This window comes from Amia ocellicauda, chromosome 12 (assembly GCF_036373705.1).
Source record: "Amia ocellicauda isolate fAmiCal2 chromosome 12, fAmiCal2.hap1, whole genome shotgun sequence".
NCBI lineage: Eukaryota > Metazoa > Chordata > Actinopteri > Amiiformes > Amiidae > Amia > Amia ocellicauda.
This window is the reverse complement of record NC_089861.1, coordinates 32,794,450-32,817,948: the sequence shown is the minus strand read 5'-3', so window position 1 is coordinate 32,817,948 and position 23,499 is coordinate 32,794,450. Positions and strand designations below refer to the sequence as shown.

Here is a 23,499-nt window from a genome sequence, read left to right as displayed (position 1 = left end):
ACGACAGGGGAGCCCTGGAGCCTTCAAAGAGAAATCAAGGATCATAGAAAAAAAAATCATAGATTTTATCAAAGATTAAACTCAGCATCCATCATCAGGGCAGACTTTATTATTATTAAGTCAGTTACCAGGGACCTGTATTCAGTGTTTCAAAGATGCCGCTTATTTTAGAACAAAAAAAAAACAATTTATTCAAGCCCCTGCACCTTTTCGCTCATCCTTTTTCTTCTACCCACAAACAGAAGATGACCCTCAGGAATAGAAAAATAAAATAGTAAAAGTAATCATGATAAGATGTAAAAAAGGAAAAATTTATTTTAGAAATGAAAGGGACAGTGTGCAGATCTGAGGAAGGCATCTGTGTGCGAGAGTGTGGCTGCTGATTTTGGCAAAAATGTGTGGGTGTGGCTGTGTCTCTGTGCACATATCACATTAAGCGAAAAATAATCACAGAAATACATCTGGAAATGGAGGCTGAGTAACGAGGCTCAATCACACCGAGACACCACAGCCCCTAGCAACCGAGTCTCACTGTGATACAAGCACACACTGTCAAACACTGAGAGAAACAACTGACACAAAGTCACACACACACACACACAGCAATTAACTGCCCACCAACAGTGTCCAGTGTCCAACCCCCTCTCCACTCCCCTCTTGGTACAATCCTCTGGCACTGCTTGAAGTGTCAGGCCAACATAGTGGAATTATCCACCCCACACACACACACTCTGCAGTATGGTTCAGTCCTCTATGCAGTAGCAGTACAATTGGTGCCCGCTCCCTTTCATGCTTGGTGCTATGTCTTTTGTCTGTGTGGAAGGACAAAGATCTCAGTGTCATTACAGCAGGGTGGGAGGGGTCTGTGCATCTTAGCGCAGGCTCCTCTGAGCGCAGTCCCCATGCTGCTGAGAGTGCAGCTGCAGCGGACAGCTTAGCCAGCAATACATCCTGTACTGCTGTACAGTATACTACAGTACAGTTAATTCCAGTACAGTACAATAAAGCACAGTCCAGCAGAGGCAATGCAGTATAGCATCGGGCAGAGCAGAATAGTTCAATGCAGGTCTCTGCAGTGCAGTGTAGCATCGCCCTCTCCCCCAGCCCCCTCAGAGTGTGACCCGGAGACTGGTCCCTGCAGAAACCACAGTGTCAGCAGCAGAGAAGGACAAAGAGGAGGAAGAACAAGAGGAGGAGGAGGAAGGGAGTGGTGGAGCACCCAACTGTCCAACCCCTGCCCCTGCCCCCCGGCCCCCCTCATGCCCATGGCTGCGCCGGTGCCGGTTGAGGTTGGAGATCTGATTGAAGCGGCGGCCGCAGTCCCCACACTGCCATGGCTGCTCGCCCGTGTGCACCAGCAGGTGGCGCGTGAAGTTGGGTGTGTTGGTGAAGCCCTTGCTGCACAGTGGGCAGCGGTACGGCCGCTCACCCGTGTGCCCACGCTCATGGATCTTCAGGCTGCCCTGGGACAGGAAGCTGCGCCCGCACACTCGGCAGGGGAATGGGGGATCCAAGAAGGATGAGGGGGGCAGGGAGGGAGCGTTTGTGAGAGGAGGAGGTATGGGTTCTGTTCGTGCTTGTGGGATTCCTTCTCCGCCACTTCCTCTTCCACGCCTTCTATTCCGGGTCTCTGCGCACGGCCCCCTCCCCACTGAGTTCCCAGCCCACTCCCACTGCTGCTTTCCTGAAGGAAACAGTCCGGGGAGAGAGAGAGGGTTACAGTACAGTACAGTACAGCAGGGTCTCCAGCCCTGGTCCCGGAAAGACATAGTACAGTCCACTACAGCAGGGCGACATTGTCAGTCTGCACGTCTCTCCATTGCTCCATTGACTCACCTGTACTGGTCTTGGCTGACTTCTGTCTGCGGGACTGCAGCAGGGTGGTGGGGGCTGGGCCCACAACATTGGCCCAACGGTCACCCTCCAGCTCTCTATACCTCATGCTCGGCCTGTACAGCCCTGTGTCCTGAGCTGGCCTGCCTCCCCTGGCTGGGGTTGTGACCCCCATAGCGGTGACATCACTTCCTGTGAAGAAACAAATGCAAGTTATGGTTATAAATAATAATATTACATTGCAACAGCATATATTAATAAAGGTTTCTACACACACTTATATTCACACTTATAATAACCTATTATTATTATCATCATAATCATCGTTAATATCCCACTACAAAAATGTATGCAATCTAAAGCAGCTACCCACCATTCCTCGCCTCCCCCTCTTCCTCCTCCTCCCCTCCACCCTGAACCCGTCGGCCGGGGCGGGGGGCATGGACAGCCGGGCCAGCGCTGGTGTGGGGATGGTGGGAGCGCCGGTGCCGCAGGGCATTGCCAGACTGGTTGAAGGTTCGCCCACATAGGTCGCAATGGTATGGCCGCTGGCCGGAGTGCACCACCTGGTGCTTCTTGAGGTTGGAGGGGGAGGTGAAGGCACGGCTGCAGTGGGGGCACACACAGCGCCGGCCCACCTCCCCCCTGGCCCCGTGCTGCTCCTGGTGCCAAAGGAAGCTAGTCATGGAGGACAGGGAGACGCCACACTGGGAGCAGATGTAGGTCTCGCCCTCTCCTTCTACCTCTCGTTTTGCTTGTCTGGCCATCCCTCCTTCTTCTGCTTCTTCTCCTTCTCCCCAGGGGCAGCCCTCTGTACTCCTGCTTACTCTCTCTCCCTTTCCTCTCTCCTCCTCCTCCTCCTCCCCATCCTCTGCCTCACTCAACAAACATGTTCTACTCTCCGCACCCCACTCCTCCTCCTTTTCTTCAGTCACCTCCTCCCCCCCCCTAGCTAAAACTTCCCTCTCCCTCCCTCCATCCTCTTTATTGCCGTTGTGGGTCTGCAGGTGTCTGTCCAGGCGCCCGGCTTGGGGGAATGCAAGTGCGCAGCTGAGAGGGCGGGGGTGAGCGTGGGAGAGCTGCGCGAAGCTCTGATGATTGCAGTCGCCACTACTGGGTGGCAGAGAGGGAGACAGAGGGGGAGAAAGAGAGGGAGAGGGGGACTCTGGGTCAAGTCTGACTCCGATTCCTCTCACACTCCCATTCCTCACAGTGCTTTCCTGCACACAGAGCAAGAGTTTGGGTCTAGGTTCTGGTTCCACCCACCCAGCCTCCTCCCTCAGTGGTCCCCCTCTCTCTCCTCCTCCTCCTCCTCCCTCTCCTGCCATTCTCCTATCTTCACCCCTTCCCACTCTTTCCATACAGTCATCTTTCTCCTCCTCCTCCTCCTCCTCATCTCCTCCAATCAGCATTGCCTCCTCATTGGCTATATGCCCAATATCATGGACACGCCCCCCTTGGTAGCCACACCCATCTTCATTCAGCTCCTCCTCATCTTCGCTCTCCATCTCCCCCTCTCTCTTGACCTTCCTCCCCCAATCCCTCTCCTCCTCCTTCTCATCCTCCTGTACCTTGACCTTCACCGGCTTCCCCTTTCGCCTCTTAGCCTGCCCCCCTGCTCCTGCCCCCACCACACCCCCACCTTCCTCTCCCTCCCCCTTCACCTCAAAATCCACCAACTCGCCCACATGCCCCACCTGCCCCTTCTTGCCACTCCACTCCTGTGTCGGTCCCTGCCTCCCTGCCCCTACCCCTCTCCTACTGCCCTCGCTGACCCCCACCTCCAGCCCGGCCTCTCCTCTTCCTCCTCCCCTGGCCCAGCCCCTCCCCAGGTGCGATAGCTGGTGTCGCCTGCAGTTGGAGATCTGGCTGAAGAGGCGGTGGCACAGGGGGCAGCTGTAGGGACGCTCACCGGTGTGGGTCTTCCAGTGCCGGTTAAAGTTGGACTTGCAGGAGAACCAGCGCTGGCACAGGGAGCAAGTGTGGCCACCCCTCCCCCGCCCCCGCCCCCCATCATGCACTGAATCTGAGGGAGATCTAGCGGGCCCAGGGAGAGGGGGAGGGGTGGCAAGCTGAGAGGGCAACACCATCCCTTCTTCTCTGGACAGCACCTCCTCATCCCCCCCAATCCTCCCTCTCCCTCTTTCTTCTTCTTCTTGTCCTCCCTCTTTCTCCTCCTCCTCTTCCTTGTCCCCCTCTCCGACCACCACCACGGCGATACACAACTTTTCTCCTCCTCCTCCTCTCTTTGACTGGGCCCCTGTTCCCCCTATCACCCCCTCTTCTCCATTTAGCCTGCTCTCCTCTCCCTCGCTTGCTACTGCCGCCCCTGGAACACAAACACACACACACACACACAGCACTACCAGTTATATACACAGAACTTACACCTAAGCTTCCCCCCCACTCATTAAACTACATTAATTGGCTCACTAATTGGGGCTGAATTAGTCAGCACAACATGCAGTTTTACAAGTCACTATAAAGTAAAAATATCACCCAAAATGAGTATGCATCACAGTGTTACTGTTCTCTACCTGTGTCTGTAAACTCCACCCCCGTGGCCTTTTCTCCCTTTCTGCTCCTCAGGCCTGGTTTTCTGTTGGGGATGTCTCTCTTCCTCTTCCTCCTCCTCCTCTTCCTCTCCTCCTCATTCTCCTCTCCTCCCCAGCCCCCCCTGGGCCACCGACCTCCCGAAATTGTCATTCGCTTTTTTTCACTGGAAAGCACTGACCACCATTCCTCCCCACTCTCCTTCTTTTCCTTGTCCTCCTCCTCTCCTTCCATTTCCATGCCGACATCTTCGGTCTCACCAGCCTCTCCTGCCCTCTTACTCTCTGCCCACAACTCCCTCCTACCTCCTCCTCCTCCTCCTCTTTCCCACCCCTGAACCCCTTTAAACAGATAATCCCTCAACTGTTGTGCTGAGCCCCCCCCCAACCCCTCCGCTTTCCCTCTCTTACCCCTTCCCACACCCTCTCCTCCTTTTCCTGCCCCCCTCAGTGGAGCCAGAAGCTGGGCCAGATCTTTATCCAGTCTGGGGAGGCCCTGGTGGAGGAGGGAGAAGGAGGGAGAGGGGCCAGAAGAGGGAGTGTTGGAGGAGACAGATGAGGCAGTGGAGGAGGAGGAGGAGGAGGAGGGAGGGACCTCAGAGAAGGAGGAGGAGGAGGCAGGGGTGGTGAGGAAGACTCTCTCCCATCCAGGCTGCACCCCTAACTCCTCCGCCCCATCATCCTCACCTTCACCCTCCTGTTTCCCCCTCCGGCCTTCGCTCTCCAGCCGCAGCTGCTGCCTCACTTGGTGCTGCAGCAGGTGGGCCAGCGTGGGGAAACCACGCTCCCGGGAGTGGGTGCGGACGTGGCGGCGCAGGTTCACAGCCTGGTTGAAGCCGCGGTGGCACAGTGGACAGCGGTGTGGGCGCTCACCGGTATGCACCAGCAGGTGGCGCTGGTAGTTGGAGAGGCCGGCAAAAGACTTGGGGCAGTGGGGGCAGGGGAGCAGGCCATGCCCCGTGTGCCGGCGCCGGTGCAGGCTGAGGGTCTGGGACGAGGCAAAGGTCTTGGAGCACAAATCACAGGAGAAGGGTGGAGCGGAGGCGGAGGGGGAGGGGGAGGGGGAGGGGGAGGGGGAGGGGGGGGTTGTGATTTTGCAGCTATGGGGCAGAGGGGCTGTCCAGGGGGGTGGGGAAGGAGAGAGGGCATTGTGGCCAGGAGGCGGGGGGCGAGGGGGGGTGGGGAGAGAGAGAGAGGGCATGGTTAATAACAACAATATGACAGAGTGTCATGGCTTCCAGCCTGTGTGTGACCTCTCACCTGAGCTGCTGGTAGAGGGGTCAGGGGTCAGGCCTGGCTCCTGGGAGAGGTGTCCCATCACACCTCTCCCCTCTGGTGGCGCTGGCGAAAACTGCACCCTGGAATCCTGGCTCACCATGTTCCGGATTCTCCCGTTTGTGTTCTGCATGGCAGCCACATGCACTGGCACACGCCCTGCCAATACACATGGCACACAGAGCACAGATTACACAGACTGCTCACATTATCATGACCATAATAATCATAATATAGCACCTGCTTTACAAATCAGAATATCCACTAACATTCACAGCTCATAACGACAAGGAAACAGAAAAAGAACACTGGGGAAAAAAATGTTTGTGTGTCTTTAAAGGGGATATGTAGTAAAAAAAAAAAAAAAGCCTGAAATTCGACACACTCACTCTCTCTCACACACACACACATAGAGACAGAAGAGGAAGCGGAGAGTAGCTCATCTTCAGAATGAGGAAGAACAGTGTTCAAACATCTGGCTGTGGCTGTTGCCGCTGCCGACACTAGCGCCTGTTTTCCCTCTCATATTTAATTTTGCAAAGACTATGCACTGTCTTGTCTCTCTCCAATCTAGTGTCTGTGCAGTGCAGGGAGTGTGGACAGTCCATCAGCCCCCTCCTCTATCTTTCTGTCTGTGTAATGTTGCACGATTGTATAGCACGTTCACCTCCCCCCCATGTGTCTATCTCCCCCTGTAACTCCCCCGCAACACAGCACACAACACAATGGCACAGTGGTACAACACAGCACAGTAATGCTTCCCACACTTTTCAAACTCTAAAACAAGCACACTGATGTTGTCCTGTCGTTATAAACGACCTGCGGTAAGAAAACGTGATTCGACAACAAAAATGTCAGGATGAACGCTAAGTTAACGCAGGAAAATAACCTCCAAATAAGGTAGATGGATAGTCAGACGGCATGAGAGCCCCAGTCAGTTGGACAGATAAGGGTTAATTGCCAAACACGCAGGTAACAGTCGGGAAAAAGTTTTTATTGCTTAAAATGAAGTTAAGAAACAATCGCTGACCGAACTTACAGAACACTTCAAAGCGAGGCGCCGCTGCGTTCTACCAGCTCGGCGGATTCCTGCAACGGTGTGCGCGGCTTTCGGCTTAAGGAAATAAGTAAAAGATTTTGGAGAAGTGAATTTCTGACCCAGCCCTGGGAGTCGCTCGCAGCTGTCTGACTCACTCTCACACTTCATACAATAAAAGGGGAAACTGGAATTGACTTTTGAATTCCTTAAGTCGACTTAAAAACTGCGATAGAAAACAGCAACAAAAGCTGCAGTAACAGGACGACGCTAGTAAACCAAGTTGTACAGGTAAAAGCCGAAGAACACAACTGACAACACGCATCGATAGTTGCAGATGGAATTCACTTTTTTTACGAGGTTGCCAATCTTACCTGCCCGAGATGCAAAGATAATAGACAACGATTAGCCTCAACACCAGTGTCGGGCGACGAAAGGGTGCTTTTGTTTCATTCTAATTTTTGTAGACGTAACCTGAACGACAACACAGTATGAGTGTTTTAATTATTATTAATAATAATAATAATAATAATAATAATAATAATTGGGAATGGCGATATGTGTTTTCGTAACATCTACACACAGTAAGGTTTGCTACAGAGTGTGCGGTCATCAATAATAAAAATAACCCTAGAGAAATCGCAAGTTGCACCACTATAGCATTGTGTACCTTTCACAAAAGGTGCTGCGCAAAGATCTCGCAATCTCTCCCCACACTCTGAACTGATGTGATCATGCTCTTCATGTGTTTATTTTACATGCAGTGTTTCTGGGAGCGAGAGCTCATGCATTATACCGCTACGAATTTTATTTCACCAAAAGAGAGACAGGGAAAAAAGACCAAAAAAAAAAAAAAAAAAAAACACGACCCAAAACTTACCCGTTCTCGCCTGCTCCTATCACATCACTGATTGCGTCACCAGCCTGGGCCGTCACAACCCAATGATGTCACAGATAGGGGCGTTGCCAGTTTGGGGAAGGCAGGCGAACGAGCTTTTAGTTCCTATGAACGGTTGCTAAGCGCTAATTTTTCACTCCGTTAATACGTGTGCATTGGCACAGGTTTTGCTACTACTTTCACCTTATCAAACACTTTTCTCAAATGCGACTTACATGGCCTTACAAACAAGTATACCATTTTCTGAATTAAATTAAATAGCCCTTATAGATCTATAGTTTATTAAAAAACAGCCATTTGTTTTTTGGCATTTTGTTAAAAATGCAGCAGTACAGTAGTCTGCACCTCTACAGCAGTACAGTTCAGCTGGTAATATCATTCCTACCCCCTAGTCTATGGAATGCTCCATGTTATATATAATGTTCCATGTTACGCTAAAGAAGTACTGTGTGACAACAAAGAAAGCTTCAGTGACACAATTTCAGAATTTCAGTTATTCAGGCATTTATTGGGAGTGTAGAATGGAGATACAGAGAAAGAGAGACACAGTGACACCAACAGCACACCTGTACATGAGGAGACAGGGACAGCAATGGAGTTAGACAGGAAGCCACTGTTGACACATGGTCGGCTTGCTGTATATATGTACCATAAACCAGTAAACCCATCTCCCAGGCCTTCTAGCTTTCACTCTGTTTAAGTGTGTGTGTGTGTGTCTGTGTGTCTGGCAGCAGCAGCAGTGTGGGTCTGCCTGGCTCAAATTTCGCCCTGTGCGTGCTCCATGTAATGCTGGTGCAGGAGCAGCTCCTGGGGCAGCGACTGACCGCAAATCATACACCCGTAGCGTGCAGGGGGCTGCGTCTGCTGCAGGAACCGGAGGGGAGGCTGGGGGAGCTGGCAGGCTGGGAGAGGGGCTGCACACTGCTGTAGGCTTTCTGCACAGAGAGGGAGAGCTACAGAAGGAGGAGGAGGAGGAGGAGGGAGAGTAAGGAAGGGTGTGTTTTGTTCTCCAGTGGGGGGGAAGTCCATTGCTGCTGCCCCAGCTCCTCCCAGTATCACTGCTGGCTTCTGCTGCTGACCCCCCTGCTCTGTGTGGAGGCTCAGCGGCAGGGATGAGGGGAGGGCTGGGGGATGAGGAGGAGGGGAGGTGAGAGGGAGGGAGGAAGGTGGAGGAGGGGAGGTGAGAGGGAGGGAGGAAGGAGGAGGAGGGGAGGTGAGAGGGAGGGAGGGATGAGGCGGAGGGTGTGGATAATTCAGGGGGGCAGCCCCTCCCTGGTGCCTGGGCGTTGGCTCCTCGAACAAAAGGGAGGCCGAGTCCTGCTGGGGGGGGGTGACAGACAGGGGCACCGCGGACCCTCCTGAACTATCACCAGCACTCCCCCCAGTTCCCCAGCAGTTGCTCACCTCCAGGGACCCCTCCCCCTCCTGCCTTTCCCCTGGCTGGTCCTTGCTGGGGGGGCAGCTGGGGAGGGAGGAGGACTCCCACCTGGCCCGGTCTGCATTCACCTCCTCTGCTGCCCAACCCAAACAAGCCCCCCCCTCACAATCCACACCCCCTCCTCCTAACCCCACCCATCCATCGCTACTGCCACTGCCCCTCCCCCAGCCCCTCCCCCTCCCTCTGCCTCGGCCCCTCTGCCCAGTGACACTGCCCCCTGCCGCCCCCTCCTCCCCGGCCTGTCTCTGCCTGGCATGGATCTTCTGGTGCACCAGCAGGCTGCCCAGCCAGGGGAAGCCCTTGTGGCACTCAGGGCAGCGGTAGGGCCTCTCGCCCGTGTGGGTGTTGTGGTGGTCACGCAGCTGGTAGGCCAGGCTGAAGCTCTTGCCGCACTGTTGGCAGCGGTGAGGCTTGTCCCCAGCATGGCTGAGCAGATGGCGGCGCAGTTCTGCCTCCTCCCGGTAGCCCTTGCGGCAATGCGGGCAGCGGTGCGGCTTTTGCCGGTGCAGCCGCCAGTGTGACTTCATGTTCTGGGAGAAGGCAAAGTCCTTGCCGCAGTCGGGGCACTTGAAGGGCTTCTGCCCCGTGTGCAGGATGAGGTGCTGGTGCAGGTAGCTGCTGTACTTGAAGCGCTTGCCACACAGGCTGCACTGGAACGGCCGCTCACCTGTGTGCTTGCGCCGGTGGCCCTCCATTACAGAGCGGTGGCGGAAGGGCTTGCCACACTCTGGGCACTCCAGGTGCTTCTGAGTCAGCTGACCGGCCCATGCCTTGCCAGAACCTGCCCCAGATCTTGTTCCTCCTCCTCCTCCTGCCAGCACCGCTGCCCCCTCCCCGTCCCCCTCCCCCTCTCCTTGCTGCTGTTCCACCCCGCTGCCCTGCTCGCCCAAATCCTGTGGCGCCTGCTCCCGGTGCAGCCGCCAGTGTGACTTCATGTTCTGGGCGAAGGCAAAGTCTTTGCCGCAGTCGGGGCACTTGAAGGGCTTCTGCCCCGTGTGCAGGAAGCGGTGCTGGTGCAGGTAGCTGCTGTACTTGAAGCGCTTGCCGCACAGGCTGCACTGGAAGGGCCTCTCGTCCGAGTGCTTGCGCCGGTGGCCCTCCATGACAGAGCGGTGGCGGAAGGCACGGCCGCACTCCGGGCACTCGTAGGGCTTGAGCACGGCATGTGACATCTGGTGGGCGTGCAGCGCCAGGCCACAGGAAAAGCCCTTGCCACACTCCAGGCAGCGGTACGGGGCATCTAGCGAATGGGCGCGCATGTGGGCATTGATTGACACGCTGTAGCGAAAGTCCTTGCGGCAAAGCGGGCAGCGGAACGCCTTCTCCAGCTGTGGGCGGAGCCGACACGGGTGAGATCTCAGCCGGGCTGCACTGGGAAAGGAGCGACCACAGGGACCGCAGCGATGGCTGCCCACTCCTCCACCGCCACCTCTGCCAACTCCACCGCTACTACTGCCTGCTCCTCCACGGCCAGCCCGTCCTTCTCTGCCTGCATCACCCCCAGCCCACCTTCCGGCCTGCAGGCGTTGCTGCTGACTGCTGTAGAGCATACCACGTTGGCGCTGGAAGGCCAGGCTATGCGGCACCCTCTGCTGGGCGTGGGAGAGCCAGTGCAGCTCCAGGGTCTCGCGCCGAGGGAACTGCTGCCCACATTCTCGGCACTGCAGACACCGCCTAGATGGCTTCTGCCCCGGCACCTGCTCTTGCCCTGGTAACTGCCCCAGCCCCTGCGCTTCCTCTTTCCCCCCGTCTCCTCCTCCTCCTCTTCCCCAGTGATCTTCATCAGCTCTGGGAGAGTACATCGCTGTCAGTGCCACTGCTGCCGCCCCTTCCCCTTCCCCTTCCCCTTCCCCTTCCCCCTCACTCTCACCCTCACCCTCCCCCAAGCCAAACCTCCCCACCCCTCTCTTATTCCCTTCCTTGGCTCCCCTAACCCCCTGCACCAACTCTGGACCTCCTAAGAGCTGTGTGTCTTGATCCAAAGCTTCTTCCTCTCCTATCCCTCCCCTTCCTCTTCGCCTGTGCTCCCCCCCTTCAGACTCTGCATAGCCAAGGATCTCAGCACCTACAACAGACAGACAACACAAAACAGAGGAATAGTATCATCAATATTAGTCAATATGAGACCACCGTGGGGGAGGGGGGTGGGGTGAGTCCCTAGGGTCCTGATGAGGGATCATGGAAACATACTAGATGTCACATTGCTGAATTATAAATGTTACTTGTTTTCTGAGATATGTTTATTTGAAGTTCATGTATATTGTTTCCGTTAATCACTAAGATTTTAAAAATTTTAAGTGATTTTAAGAATTGATTTATAAAAATTTTAATCACAAGTATTAAAATTTGTTTTGATTGTTTTTATTATTTGAAATGTAAAATACTCATACCAATAAAACAGTATTTCTGAGATATACTGTGCCTCGTGAAAGTACTCACCCCCCTTGGCATTTTTCCTATTGTGTTGCATTACAACCTGGAATTTAAATGGATTTTTTTTTGGATTTCATGTAATGGACATACACAAAATAGTCCAAATTGATGAAGTGAAATGAACAAAATTATTTGTTTTAAAAAATCCCAAAAAATAAAAAACAGAAAAGTGGTGCATGTCTATGTATTCACCCCCTTTACTATGAAGCCCCTAAATAAGATCTGGTGCAACCAATAACCTTCAGAAGTCACATAATTACTTAAAGTCCACCTGTGTTCAATCTAACTGTCACATGATCTCAGCATATATACACCTGTTCTGAAAGGCACCAGAGTCTCCAACACCACTGAGCAAGTGGCACCACCAAGCAAGCTGCACCATGAAGACCAAGGAGCGCTCCAAACAGGTCAGGGACAACGTTGTGGAGAAGTACAGATCAGTGTTGGGTTATAAAAACATCTGAAACTTTGAAGATCCCACGGAGCACCATTAAATCCATTATTTTAAAAAATGGAAAGAATATGGCACCACAACAAACTTGGAATGGCCTAGTCAAAGCCCAGACCTCAATCCAATTGAGAATCTGTGGTATGACTTAAAGATTGCTGTACACCAGTGGAACCCATCCAACTTGAAGGAGCTGGAGCAGTTGTGCCTTGAAGAATGGGCAAAAATCCCAGTGGCTAGATGTGCCAAGCTTATAGAGACATACCCCAAGACTTGCAGCTGTAATTGCTGCAAAAGGTGTCTCTACAAAGTATTGACTTTGGGGGGGATGAATAGTTATGCACACTCAGGTTTAGTTTTTTTGTCTTATTTCTTGTTTCACAATAAAAAATATTTTGCATCTTCAAAGTCTGTCTGGGATTACATGAAGAGAGAGAAGCAACTGAGGCTGCCTAAATCCACAGAAGAACTGTGGTTAGTTCTCCAAGATGTTTGGGCCAACATACCTGCTGAGTTCCTTCAAAAACTGTGTGCATGTGTACCTAGAAGAATTGATGCTGTTTTGAAGGCAAAGGGTGGTCACACCAATTATTGATTTGATGTAGATTTTTCTTCTGTTCACTCACTTTGCATTTAGTTAATTGATAAATATAATCTATTAACATGTCTATTTTTGAAAGCATTCTTACTTTACAGCATTTTTTTTCCACACCTGCCTAAAACTTTTGCACAGTAGTGTGTGTGTGTGTGAAATATATATCACACACACACACATATATATATATGCATATGTATGTATGTTTAAGCTATATATGTGTGTGTGTGTGTGTGTATATATATATATATATATATTACATATACACACACATATGTGCAGGGGGCATATTTATATAAAGTCAGTTTAGTTTACCTGTAGAACACTGGACACATGTAGAATAGCTGTACACGTGTGTGTTGTTTCCTGCGCAGGCCTGCAAGCCATATGTGTGTGTGTGTGTGTGTGTGTGTGTGTAGTGCACATATACATATATATATACAGACGGGTGACAAATGAAAGGAAAAACCGGAATAAATGAGTGAAGGAACATAACGAATGCAGATGCCTCTAAACTGGTGTACTGCATGATACAATTAAGCAATTAACATTCTATCATGCTCTGTGGCATATATACAAATGCTGATCAGGCCCAGTTGACCTCGATTTTATCAAGATGGCAAGAGGAAAGGATCTAAGTGACTTTGAAAGAGGTGTCATTATTGGGGCACAAATGGCAGAAGCTTCAGTCACAAACATTGTTCAACTGGCTAGTGTTCCTGATAAGTGGGCAAGTGCATGTGTGGCAACACCAAGAGACCGGTACAGGCCTGACTGCTTGACCACTTCAGTGAGGGGGTTCGGAGGCTCTGTTATGCTGTGGGGGGCATTTTCCTGGCATGGTTTGGGTCCACTTATCGCCTTAGAAGGAACGGTCACTGCAAATCATTACAAAGTTATGCCAAGTGATCACCTTTATCCTATGGTGAATCAATTCTCTCCTAATGGGAATGGTCTCTTCCAATATGACAATGCCCCCATCCACAGGGCACGAGGGGTCACTGAATGGTTTGATGAGTATGAAAATGATGTGAATCATATGCTATGGCCTTCGCAGTCACCAGATCTCAACCCAATTGAACACCTTTGGGAGATTTTGGACTGATGTGTTAAGACAGTGCTCTCCACCACCATCATCAAAACTCCAAATGAGGGAATATCTGTTGAAACAATGGAACATCCTTCCAGTAGAGTCCAGAGACTCCTAGAATCTGTGCCAAGAGCATTGAAGCTGTTCTGGCGTCTCATGGTGCCCAACACCTTACTGAGACACTTTATGTTGGTTTTTCCTTTAATTGTCACCCGCCTGTACATAAACTAAGTAACTGTTTACAGAAGAAGGAGAAGAAAAAGAAAGGAGTAGGAGTGACTGAAAAATGACAATAAGCACTATTACCACATAAGGACTACAGGTGGAGAGGGGTTTGGAGCTGTAGCACAATAAAAAGCACAGGGACACAAGCGCATCTCACCACAGTTCACCTCACCGTCACAGTACAGGCGACGGAGTGACAGAATGCGCGGGTTACATTAGGGTCAACTGTCTGGTCTTATTAAAAGCAACAAACACTTGAACGCTTAAACTTGTTTGTTTTCGTTGTTTAAAGCTATACCCCGACTCCACAGTAGTATAAATAATATGATCAATGAAATCGATACGGTGTGCATGTATTTACATACAAGGTAATAGATTTCAAATGAGAATAATTATAATAATGCTAAACATTAATTTACATCTTATATATAAAACTGTTTTTTTCTTTTGTCTCCGTCTCACCTGCGCTGTTATCAGACGCCCCGGAGCCCGTGTGTTGTCTGAACCCCTGCGGCGTCTGCAAGCGCTCGAAATCCCGGTGATCTCCGCAGGCAACATCGAGGATCCCCCGGGCCTCCACTCCGCCTGGTAATTCTGGGCGGACGTCTGCCGGGAACAATATATCGTTTCCACCAGGCTGTCCATTGCTCCCCGTCGTCTCTGCTTCTCCGCATTCTCTTGGCTCCACATTAATAACATTGTTACTGTTACTGTTACTACTACTACTACTACTACTACTATTATTATTATTATTATTATTATTATTATTATTAAAGGTGCTTTCCGCATAAGCGTTCCCGTTCACAAAACCTCGCTGTTCTTCTAGGGTTGAACTCAGCTTATCTGGAGGAGATTCCGCGGTATAAACAGTGGCCATCTTTCACACCGCATGCCCTCCGCCGCTGCAAAAACAACGGATCCGGAAAATAACGCTCAAAAGGATACAGACCGGCAGTGCTGGTGATCCACGTACACCGGCCACTACGGGATTTCGTTGCTTTGTGAGATTGTACTGAAGCAATCTCGACTTACACTGATGCAAAGTCTTCTGTTGTAGTGGGGCACACGTCCTTGTGTGTCTGTTTTTTGGTTATACCGAAGCACATTGTACAGTCTAACTTTAAGCACACCTCCCTTTCTTGAAAACATCTACCAACGAACTATATCAATCCAAAAGTACAGAAATCAAACAGGATTTAGGCATTGTTCAATTTGTTATTTTCTAAGTAACATTTAATTACCAATTATAATGCATGTGTTGTTTGTTTTAAAAAAGACTGTACTGCGCAGGGACTATAGACTGGGCTGTAATGTATCTGACTACGTGAAACAGACTTGCAAGCAGGCCTGGAAAAATATGACAAGTGCCAGTTTTCAATATATTTTGGTTGAACTTTTCAAAAGTAACCCTCAACTGCACAGTCCTGAGAACAAGTGATTCAAGGTTATATTATGACTTACTATATATATATATATATATATATATATATATATATATATACCCTTACATAAAATAGGCCTATACATATTATACACAGTCCCATATCAAACTAACCATCTCACAACCTTGACAGAGCTGCAGGCTGGACGAGATAGCTGTAAATAAATAGTTTGCCACTTTGCAGAAAAAAGGAAATGTACCTTTAGAGGTGTAGATCACACAGTGTGTTCTAGTGATAAGGAGACCCACATGGTATCTTGCCTGCCTGGTGCTCAGGTTGCAGATCTCCCTAAACTAGTAGACGGGCTACTGGCCAAAGCTGGGGGGAATCCACTGGTCATGGTCCACATTGGAACCAATGACATAGGAAAAGGTAGGACAGAGGTTCTTCAAGACAAATTTAAAGAGTTAGGAAAGAAACTAAAGAGCAGAACCTCCATGGTAGTTTTCTATGAAATACTTCCGGTACCACGTGCATGGCCAGGGAGACAGGCTTAGATTAGAAAGTTGAACACGTGGTTGAAATCTTGGTGTAGGGAGGAGGGTTTTAGATGTATGAGTCATTGGTCTTTCTTTTGGGATAGATGGGACCTGTACAAACCGGATGGTCTACATCTAAACAGAAGGGGGGCTAATGCATTGGGAGAGCGTATGTACAGAGAAATTGAGAATCTTTTAAAATAGGGACGAGGGGGGCAGGGAGCTCTGACAATGGGAGATGTTCCACTAAGGAACGAAACAGGGAAACTACCAGTTGGAAAGTCCTGAAATGTTTGTACCTCAATGCCAGGAGTATAAGGAACAAGATGTTGGACAGTTGAACAGTGCTGGCATGTGACTATGATGGTAGTGACAGAAACATGGCTTATAGAAAATTATGGGATGAATACAAGTTAAAAGGATACACACAGTTTAGAGACAGACAAAATCGAAGAGGTGGTGGGGTAGCATTATATGTCAAAAATGACATTGAGGCAGAAGAACTCAGATTAGATCTTAGTAACGAAGCAGAATCATTGTGGGTTAAACTTTTCAACAAAAGATCCAAAGGATTAGTGGTAGGAGTGTGTTACAGACCACCCAACTCAGATATTCAGCAAGATGTTGCACTGTACAGTGTAATCAGTGTAGCAAGGATGTGTCTGTTATAATGGGGGATTTCAATTTCCCAAACATAGCCCAGTTGGGACTACAGAAGCAGAAATAGAAATGGTTGACATGGTAAATGATTGCTTTCTAACTCAATTTGTCAGGGAACCAACCAGAGAGAGAGCATGCATTGACTTGATATTTTCAAATGATTTCAAATTATATTTTCAGAGGGACACTAGTTAGAGAACCAATGGCAAAGTGTGATCACAATATGGTTAGCTTTGAGGCATTCTTTCAAAAAACAAGGACCAAGTCTAAAACAATGGTCTACAATTTTAGAAAAGCAAACCTTAAAGGTATGAGACGACACTGGAGCACACCGGATACAGATTCGGTTGAACATGGATGGTTATATTTTAAGAATATACTAATTTGTACCAAAACTTAGCAAATTGAGCACTAAAAAACATTGGCCAAAATGGTTTAACAGAAGTATGCAAAACATATCAAGAGAAAGAAAATGTTGTATAGAGCATAAAAAAGGGATAGAGATAAAACAAAATACAAAGAACTGCAAAGAGATCTTAAGAAAGGGATCAGGAAAGCAAATAGGGAAATAGAAAGAAACATAGCTCTTGGAGCTAAAACTAATGCAAAGATCTTTTTTCAATATTACAACAGCAAGAGGTCAATAAAGGAGGAAGTGAAACAGATAAAGGGCAGAAATTGAAGTATCTTGGGAAATGAACAAGAAGTGGCAAATGTTCTAAATTAGTATTTCACATAGGTTTTTACAAAAGAAAAAACAGAAAACATACCACAGGTTAGCAATCAGTCCAGTCAAACTCTAAGAGAGATCAAGATAAATGAGGAGGAGGTACTAAAGGGACTAGCAGAATTAAAAACAAACAAATCACCTGAGCCAGATGGTATATTTCCAACAGTACTTAAAGAAATTAGGGAAAATATGTATAGACCATTAACTAAAATATTTCAAATGACACTTAGAACAGGGAATGTGCCAACTGACTGGAAGACAGCAAATGTCATACCAATCCACAAGAAAGGGGACAAAACTGAGCCAGGAAATCACAGATCAATTAGTCTCACCTGCATCACCTGTAAAATGTTGGAAAAAATAATTAGACAGAAAATAGAGGAGCATCTTAATGAAAACCAAATTCTTGGAGATAGTCAACATGGGCTTAGACGAGGCAGATCATGTCTCTAATTTATTAGAATTTTTTGAACATGCAACTGCAGCTGTAGATCATGTGAAAGCATATGATATGATATACTTAGATTTCCAAAAAGCTTTTGATAAGGTTCCACACCAAAGACTGATCCTCAAATTGGAAGCTGTAGGCATTCAGGGTAAAGTAGATGGATTATGAACTGGTTGATGTGTAGGAAACAGAGGGTGTCGATTAGAGGAGTTGCTTCTAACTGGAGTGAGGTTGTTTGTGGAGTTCCACAGGGATCAGTACTAGGGCCTTTGCTTTTTCTAATCTATATTAATGATCTGGACTCTGGGATAGTTAGCAAACTTGTCAAATTTGCAGATGATACTAAAATAGGTGGCTCAGCAGATACAATCTTGGCAGCACAGGCTATTCAGAGGGACTTAGATAATATTAAGTTGTGGGTTGACACCTGGCAAATGAAATTCAATGTGGACAAGTGCAAGGTATTACATGCAGATAACACTAAATGTCCACTATAATTACACTATGGGAGGAATAGAACTAGAAGAAGTAATGCATGAGAAAGACTTAAGAGTCTACGTGGATTCCTCACTTTCTACATCCAAACTGGGGAAGCAATAAAAAAGGTAAACAGAATGTTAGGGTATATTGTCAAAAGTGTAGAATTTAAAACAAGGGCAGTAATGTTAAGACTGTACAATGCGCTAGTTAGACCTCATCTGGAATACTGTGTACAGTTCTGGGCTCCACACTTCAAGAAAGATATCGCTGCTCTAGAGGCAGTTCAGAGGAGAGCAACCAGACTTATTCCAAGTCTGAAGGGAATGTCCTACTGAGAGACTGAGGGAACTGAACCTTTTCACCATGGAACAGAGGAGACTATGTGGGGACTTGATTCAAGTCTTCAAAATCATGAAAGGCATCGACCACATCAAACTAGAGGAGCTTTTCCAGATCAGGAGGGACACACGCACCCGGGGACACAAATGGAAATTGGGCTTCAAGGCATTCAATACAGAAAACAGGAGACACTTCTTCACACAGAGAGTCGTCACAATCTGGAACAAACTCCCAGGCAATGTGGTAGAAGCTGCAAATTTGGGAACAGCTAACAACACCCAAACAATTCTTATCTTTCATGTCTTTATTGAACACATCCCATTAAACATTCACAGTGCTGTGGAAACAGTAAGTGAACTGTGTAAGTGACTACCTTGTTGTTGTTACCTGCATGATCCACAACTTTTTTTTAGTTTTGTGATAGTTGTTCATGAGTCCTTGTTTATCCTGAGCAGTTAAAGTGCCCACTGTTCTTCAGAAAAATCCTCCAGGTCCTGCACATTCTTTGGTTTTCCAGCATCTTCTGCATATTTGACCCCTTTCCAACAGTGACTGTATGATTTTCAGATCCATCTCATAGACAACTATTACAAAGGATGAAAACATTCACTGATGCTCAAGAAGGCAACATGATGCATCAAGGGCTGGGGGATGTAAACTTTTCACTTACATTTTCCACAGCACTGTGAATGTTTAATGGGATGTGCTCAATAAAAACATGAAAGATTATAATTGTTTGCGTGTGGTTATCTTAAGCACATTGTGTTTGTCTATACTTGTGATGAAATTAAATGAAATGTTAGGACCAATTAATGCAGAAAACCAATTAATTCCAAATGGTTCACATACTTTTTCTTGCCACTGTATATTCTATCCCCTAACACTAACCCTCACAGAAAACGTTTTTACATTAAAATATCCTTCATTTAATGTTATTTTTAAGCATTTTGTTTTATGAGGAGGCTTAAGTGTTTGTTTATAGCATAATTATACGTGTATAATATAGAAGAGGCCTAGTGAAGTCTTCGTAAACTATATATACCTTAACACACACACACACAATACAAATAAAACATTTTAAAATAATTTGTTCCAAATGATTGGTTCTAAGCAACCTCTCCATCACAAGCAAGCCAATGACTTTCCCTCTGGAATTATTAATTAGATCTGGATGAGGTCATTACTCACACCACATCCAGTGGTTTCTGAGATTGTATTTGACTGCGCGCTGCAAGACATAACGTGCTTGTCTGCATTAACAGAGGATTTATGTCGAAAAGCGCAATAACGAGCTTGTGTTTGGTGGGGAGGCTCAATTTGAACACTCTCCTCCGTTTCTCTCGAATGTAAATCGAGCGCCCATTTACAAACATACGCGACTTTTGTATTTTTTGAGCGACGGAGATACTCGTTAATGAACTGATATTAACTATAATCACTTTGCCCTCTCAGGCAAGAACGTAAAATGTTGATTAACTTTAACACTTACAGTGATAAAAATGATAGGTTAAGTTTACCAATCTCTGTTAATCCACTTGGACATTGCTGTCCTCATTTCAATTTACTGTTTTTCATTTTCCCTTTTTCTTTTTCTGTTCTGCGCCCTAGAACGCTTCCCTCCTCGATCATTTTGGTCATGTGACTGTGTCTGTGACAGACTTAGAGTAATGTCGGAGGGTGAGTGGTTGATAAGCAATCACTTGATATAATAAAATACATTCTTGAACTCATTTAAAATGCTAAACAAAAGTTAAATAAAAATGTTTCCTTTCACTATTTAACAAATAAGCTTTTGATTATTTATAACGTTTTATGAAAGAAGATTTTCAAATAATGATTTTGGCACAATGGCGCCCCCCATCGTGCGGCGCCCCTATTCACTGCAAATTTTTGCATACCCTATTTTTGTGCCCCTGCAGACACCAACAGTGGAGGAGGAGGAGGAGGAAGAGAGGGATTCACTGAGACCAGGAAAGTATTTCTGACAGACACAAAGACAAGCCAGGGCAGAACAGGAGGAGGGAGGCAGGATAGAGAAGAAGATGGCACAGACAGGAGGAGAGGGAGAGGGTGAGGAGGGATGAACAGCCAGCAACAGAGGATGGGGAGGTAGGTGTGAGTGACAAGGAAGAGTGGGATTGGTGACAGCAGCAGGAGGGTCAGGAATAAAAAGAAGAGAAGCAGAGGGAGAAGGAGGACAGGAGAGTTGGGGGTACTCCCCGTGGTTGGGGTACGACTGGCCTCTGGACGCTGGCCCTCCCTGAGACTGAGACAGAAGTGGGCGGGGCAGCAGGAGGAGGAGGAGAGGAGAGGAGAGGAGAGGAATAGGAGTAGGAACGGGGACGGGAACGGGAGGAGCATTGTGGGGGTGGAGCTTGCGGAGGGGTATCTTCTTGGTCATGGGGCTTTCCACTGCCCTCCTCTGCTCTCATCTGCCCCATCCCCTCCTCCTCCTCCTCACTCTGGTGGTGCATCTTCATGTGCAGCATGAGCCCCCTCTGCTGAGTGTACCTCTTGGGGAACAGGCTGCAGGTGTGCATGTTTCCGTGGCCCCTGACTTTGCTGGTCATACAGAACCTTTTCCCGCACTGGGTGCAGGAGAAGGGCCTGGGTCAGTGGTGGCCACAACAAACAAACTCCATCGCCATCTCTCATCCTGTTTATTCTCCTGGTGTGGTGTCTCGCTGCCGTACACCCCGAACTGCACTGCGTTCTGCATGTTAACATGGAATCTGTACTTGCCGTACTCAAAACCATAAACTCAGCTGCCATGTTTCCTGTCCTGCTGTGATGTCACATTCATTAATTCATCGATCAGCCATAACATTATGACCACTGACAGGTGAAGTGAATAACACTGATAATCTCGTTATCATGGCACCTGTCAGTGGGTGGGATATATTAGGCAGCAAGTGAACATTTTGTCCTCAAAGTTGATGTGTTAGAAGCAGGAAAAATGGGCAAGTGTAAGGATCTGAGCGACTTTGACAAGGGCCAAATTGTGATGGCTAGACGACTGGGTCAGAGCATCTCCAAAACTGCAGCTCTTGTGGGGTGTTCCCGGTCTGCAGTGGTCAGTACCTATCAAAAGTGGTCCAAGGAAGGAAAGCAGTGAACCGGCGACAGGGTCATGGGCAGCCAAGGCTCATTGATGCACGTGGGGAGCGAAGGCTGGCCCATATGGTCCGATCCAACAGACGAGCTACTGTAGCTCAAATTGCTGAAAATGTTAATGCTGGTTCTGATAGAAAGATGTCATAACACACAGTGCATTGCAGTTTGTTGCGTATGGGGCTGCGTAGCCGCAGACCAGTCAGGGTGCCCATGCTGACCCCTGTCCACTGCTGAAAGCGCCTACAATGGGCACGTGAGCATCAGAACTGGACCACGGAGCAATGGAAGAAGGTGGCCTGGTCTGATGAATCACGAGTTCAAGGTGTTGACTTGGCCTCCAAATTCCCCAGATCTCAGTCCAATTGAGCATCTGTGGGATGTGCTGGACAAACAAGTCCGATCCATGGAGGCCCCACCTTGCAACTTACAGGACTTAAAGGATCTGCTGCTAATGTCTTGGTGCCAGATACCACAGCACACCTTCAGAGGTCTAGTGGAGTCCATGCCTCGACAGGTCAGGGCTGTGTTGACGGCAAAAGGGGGGCCTACACAATATTAGGCAGGTGGTCTAACCTACGTCTACAACTACTACCAGCACCAGCACTACTACTACGAACATGTATGTATTTTAATGTACACAAATAGTTTAAATGATTAAAAGGTTCCAGTTGACTGAACTGAGTTAAAACATTAGTTTGTATTAGAGGGAGTATGGTGTACAAGTGCATCCGGAAAGTATTCACAGCACTTCACTTTTTCCACATTTTGTTATGTTATAGCTTTATTCCAAAATTGATTAAATTAATTATTTTCCTCAAAATTCTACAAACAATACCTCATAATGACAACGTGAAAGAAGTTTGAAATCTTTGCAAATGTATTAAAATTAAAAAACAAAAAAAAGCACATGTACATAAGTCACAGCCTTTGCCATGACACTCAAAATTGAGCTCAGGTGCATCCTGTTTCCACTGATCATCCTTGAGCTGTTGCTACAACTTGATTGGAGTCCACCTGTGGTAAATTCAATTGATTGGACATGATTTGGAAAGGCACACACCTGTCTATATAAGGTCCCACAGTTAACAGTGCATGTCAGAGCACAAACCAAGCCATGAAGTCTCAGGAATTGTTTGTAGACCTCTGAGACAGGATTGTATCGAGGCACAGATCTGGGGAAGGGTACAGAAAAATGTCTGCAGCATTGAAGGTCCCAATGAGCACAGTGGCTTCCATCATCCATAAATGGAATAAGTTTGGAACCACCAGGACTCTTCCTAGAGCTGACCGCCTGCCCAAACTGGGCGATCGGGGGAGAAGGGCCTTCGTCAGGGAGGTGACCAAGAACGCTGATGGTCACTCTGACAGAGCTCCAGTGTGTCTCTGTGGAGAGAGGAGAACCTTCCAGAAGAACAACCATCTCTGCAGCACTCCACCAATCAGGCCTGTATGGTAGAGTGGCCAGACGGAAGCCACTCCTCAGTAAAAGGCACATGACAGCCTGCCTGGAGTTTGCCAAAAGGCACCAGAAAGACTCTCGGACCATGAGAAACAAAATTCTCTGGTCTGATGAAACAAAGATTGAACTCTTTGGCCTGAATGGCAAATGTCATGTCTGGAGGAAACCAGGCACCGCTCATCACCTGGCCAATACCATCCCTACAGTGAAGCATGGTGGTGGCAGCATCATGCTGTGGGGATGTTTTTCATCGGCAGGAACTGTGAGACTAGTCAGGATCGAGGGAAAGATGAATGCAGCAATGTACAGAGACATCCTTGATGAAAACCTGCTCCAGAGCACTCTGGACCTCAGACTGGGACGAAGGTTCATCTTCCAACGGGACAACGATCCTATGCACACAGCAAAGATGACAAAGGAGTGGCTACAGGACAACTCTGTGAATGTCCTTGAGTGGCCCAGCCAGAGCCCAGACTTGAACCTGATTGAACATCTCTGGAGAGATCTGAAAATGGCTGTGCACCG

General features: G+C 48.2%; 2 protein-coding genes across 2 annotated transcripts; both read right to left on the bottom strand.

Moving 5' to 3' along the window:
* Positions 1-89: 89 nt before the first annotated feature.
* On the bottom strand, positions 90-6,834 carry LOC136764080 (uncharacterized). Its single transcript, XM_066717906.1, has 6 exons — positions 6,700-6,834; positions 5,646-5,819; positions 4,371-5,501; positions 2,207-4,162; positions 1,837-2,025; positions 90-1,684 (listed from the first exon to the last, which is right to left on the bottom strand). Exons 2-6 carry the CDS (start codon positions 5,791-5,793, stop codon positions 1,110-1,112), a joined length of 3,999 nt encoding a protein of 1,332 aa, XP_066574003.1. The 5' UTR covers positions 5,794-5,819; positions 6,700-6,834; the 3' UTR covers positions 90-1,109.
* Positions 6,835-8,350: 1,516 nt separating this feature from the next.
* LOC136764079 (zinc finger protein 665) lies at positions 8,351-10,875 on the bottom strand. The gene has a single exon (XM_066717905.1). It carries the CDS (start codon positions 10,832-10,834, stop codon positions 8,351-8,353), a length of 2,484 nt encoding a protein of 827 aa, XP_066574002.1. The 5' UTR covers positions 10,835-10,875.
* Positions 10,876-23,499: the final 12,624 nt, after the last annotated feature.